General features: G+C 50.0%; 1 protein-coding gene across 5 annotated transcripts in view; it reads right to left on the bottom strand.

Moving 5' to 3' along the window:
• Positions 1-3,894, bottom strand: part of KIF16B (kinesin family member 16B) — a 399,273-nt gene extending 395,379 nt beyond the window's left edge. For all 5 annotated transcript variants that reach the window (XM_019516257.1, XM_019516256.1, XM_019516255.1 and 2 more), the window contains exon 1: positions 3,794-3,894. In XM_019516257.1, coding sequence (XP_019371802.1) covers positions 3,794-3,840 — 47 coding nt within the window. In that variant the 5' untranslated portion in view covers positions 3,841-3,894. The remainder of the gene's footprint in view (positions 1-3,793) is intronic.
• Between the last annotated feature and the right edge of the window lie 37 nt (positions 3,895-3,931).

Consider the following 3,931-nt stretch of genomic DNA (forward strand, 5'->3'; position numbering starts at 1 on the left):
CGACCCCGCTGCCAGCCTGGACCCTGCACTGGCTCCAGGCTTGTCCATCAGGGCTGTGCCAGCACCTGCGGCCCCCCGCTTGCCGCACCAGGCAGTGTTTCCCACTGCCACCTCTGTGCAGCCCAGCGCGCGAGCTCTGGGCAGCCAGCAGCAGCAAACACTGCCCGGCACAGCAAACGGGGGGGCTGCAGCTGTTGCTGCCATGCACAGCCCCAACAGGCAAGCCCAGAGTCATGCGGGGCCAAGGCTGGCAGCGGGGGCGGGTTACAAGCTGGTGCTAAGCACGGGGATGGGGAGCAGCCCCTCGCCCGCCCCATGGCTGGCACCCCACGCTGCAGCCACTCGCAGCCTGTATGGGGCTGTCTATGCCTGCTCAGGACAGCTCCACACAGGCTGCAAGCAGCTGCAGCACAGAGCATCGGCTATGGGGGGGGCGAGGCACCAACCTTCCCCCACACCCAGCACCAGCTCCTTCCTTACCAGCGAGCAGGGGGTTGAGGCTGTGCACTGCCCCCTGCCTGTACCGTGGGGCTGTGGGGCACTAGGAGTGAGTGGGTGCATGGGGCCCACACCAGTGTCCTGGGGCCAGTTCCGGCGGGACCCAGAGCAGGGCAGCAGGAGTACAGGGTCCCGGCTAGCAGGGGCTCTATAGAGCCAGGCCAGCTCCCGCCTCCCCCTGCTGGTGTAGCCCAGCCTGGCTCCACAGACCCCTGCCAGCCTGCGCCCTGCTCTGGACCCCACCAGTGCTCACCTTGGGACACTGGTCCCAAGACATTGGGACGTTGGTCCCAAGGTGGTGACCGGGGGCAGGGCACCTGTCAAGGGGTGGGGCTACCCACGTGGCCCTCGACAGCTTGCCACAACTTGATAAGTGGCCCTCCGCCCGAAATAATTGCCCTCCCCTGGTGTAACATCTGAAAGACCCTTTTCCACTCTATCCACCCAGATACAACTCATCCAGGACCACGTCACTTTGCATCCGATTAACTGCAACATACTCTTCTAAAACAAAACATTGCTACAAAGGTAACTACTGCTTTAATTGCAATATTCTTTCCTCTGTCTTTATTCATCAGCTTCCTCTTCTCCAGCACAAACACACCTACTTGTCTTCATTGTCCAGTCCCTTCCCAGTCAAATGGAGAAACAGTAATGCTAATGTAAGAGATACAAAATTGAAGTACTATGGACACATTCTAAGAACAGGAAGAAAATGCCTACAAAAGAATATAACAGAAGGTTGTGTGCCAGGAAAGAGAAAGACGGATGGACTATGGAAGAGTTGGCAAGAAAACATGGAAGACTGCAAAATGGATTACATACAAATGCAGTGGCAAGACAGATAACAAACAGCCAAGTGGAAAGCATTTTTCCATTGTGGCACAACTGCTTGTGACAAAGATAGCATTTAATCCCACTCTGCCCATCATTTCTCACGTGCTATCTGGATGGTAATTCCTGACTCAACTCAACCAATGATGCCTGCTTTCGGTGCTCACTATCTCCCAGGATACCACTGAGACAATGGAGATGGTCAGTTAATGTCCGCATAGCCACCCTCTTTTGCCTCCGTATCTGCAAAAATGTGATTATGCTCAAGCATATGTCAGCATTCCCCTTTTTCTACCTTGTCTGGTCTATGATTCTCGTTTCGTATTCTGAACACCAGCTTTTTGGGACAGGGATATTTTTTTTACTATGCATTTGTACAGTGAGTTGGCACAAGAATGCCCTGACTGGAACACCTGGGGGTTACCACAGTACAATTACTAAATAGCTTTAATAATACTTAGCAAGTCCACAGGACCTTTCATCAGAGAATCTCAAGGCACTTGTCAAACTATAGTTAAGTAAGGTGCAACACACCCATGTGGATGAAGTCATTCCCGTTTCACAGATGGGGAAACAAAAGTGCAAAAAAACATTTTAAAAAATTGCTGAGGATCACATGTTATGTCAGTGGCCACATCATGAAAAGAAGCAGAAAACCCCTGCCAGTAGTCCAACCACTCAAATACCTGCCCAAGCACTACTTGAAAAAAAGACCTTGCAACTCAGTGCTGTCCTACACCAATTTTTATCCACCATGCACTATTGTTTTCACAAGCAGACTTTTTTCTTAAAGAACATCAGGGGTATAAGAAAAAATAAAGTGGCACATTTATAGTTTTAAGAACTCTGCAGAAGACAGGGAAAAATGATGCCTGAAATAGATTAAAAGTGAGCATCAGTAGGGGCCTGGCTGGCAGCTTGGACTTTTTCATGTACAAGGCAGTTTCATTGAGAAGAAATGTGCTCCGCTGCTCTGGAAAGATGCAGATCAGAGGATCTCCACCTTTTCAGATTCAAGGCACCCCTCAATTGGCTCAGGACACCCCTTGCAAACTGCCAGCTCTGAATTTTTTTCACTCTTTTTTTTTTTTTTTTTTTTTGACTTCAGAAAAAAAAAACAGAGCAATTCTTCTACAGCAACAAAGCTCAAGTAACACAACAGCTCAGAACACCTCCAGGACCATGAATTCCTATGGAAAATCCCTGGATTCACCCTACAAAGCAGGGTGCTCACAACACTACCACCAGTGGGTACCCCACAGCACCCTCAAAAGGCTCTCGAGTCAGTCCCTGCTTGAGCACCATTGATACAAACAGACAGAAGAGCCAAAAAGAGCACACCCACCTCCCCAGGCCCACTGGTGACAAATGAAAGCATCCATGCCTCCTCCTCCTCCAGGCTAAACAAGCCCAGGTCCCTCAGCCTCTCCTCATAAGACATATTCTCCAACTCTCTAACCATCGTCACTGCCTGCTACTGGAGTATCTCCAGTTTGTCTCTCTCTCTCTCTCTATATATATATAAGTGTACATCCATCCATATCTATGCCTAATATTAAACACACACACACACACGCACATAAAGATGTACATATAAACATATATCTATGTAAACACACACACTGTGTACATAGACAGACAGATGTACATCTAGTTAAATACACAGATATATGTTTATCTGTATGCATATCCATCAACAATACAGCTATATTAGATCTACTGATCTATCTATACACACACAGTGTATATATCTAATCTTGATCGATCCATCTACAGACACACGATATACACTTGTATGCATAGCTCAATTGCGATCAGTAGATATATACACACGTGTGTGTATACTTCTCAATCGCAACTGATCTATGTATACACACAATCGCAACTGATATATTTTGTCTATACACACGTGTATCTCTGTTGATCTCAACTGATCTGTCTGTACACACACTCGTGTGTATATAGACAAATCAGTCGCAACTGATAAACATACGCACACACTTGTGTGTACAAACTGAAGGATAGATCAAATATAGCTATATTAGATACAGACAGCTGTACATATAGATAGATACGTGTATATGTGACATATGTATCTAGATCTACTCATATCAATAGATGTATTTCTCTGCAGGTGTGCACACACTTGTGGCCCTGGCTGAGGCACCCAGACATGTTTTCCCTCCCTCCCTCTGTCCTGCTCCTGGCCCTGCCCGGGCACCCACCATGCCCAGGTCCAGCAGTCAGTGCTGGGGTGAGAGGGCTTCAAAGCGGACGCCACCCCCTCCTCCCTCTTTGGTTGCGCCCACCCCAAACTTTCACAACTGCGGTCGGAAGGTTCCAACACGAGGCAGAGGGTCCCCTCCCTTGGAAGGTTCCAACGCGAGGCGGGGGGGCGGGGGTCCCCTGCCCTGGGAGGTTCCATGTGACGCATATCGGGGGGTGACACGTACACACTCACCTGCGGTTCATGGGCCGGAGCCGCACGGCCACCTTTACCGAGGCCATGGCGCGTCCGCCGCCGCCACCTCCTCGCGGCGCGGGGCAGCTCACCCCGCCGGCCTCCACCCCCCACCCCCCCCCCTTCAGCCCCACCCTT

This window comes from Gavialis gangeticus, unplaced genomic scaffold, assembly GCF_001723915.1.
Source record: "Gavialis gangeticus isolate Ggan-Ray unplaced genomic scaffold, GavGan_comp1, whole genome shotgun sequence".
Lineage (NCBI taxonomy): Eukaryota > Metazoa > Chordata > Crocodylia > Gavialidae > Gavialis > Gavialis gangeticus.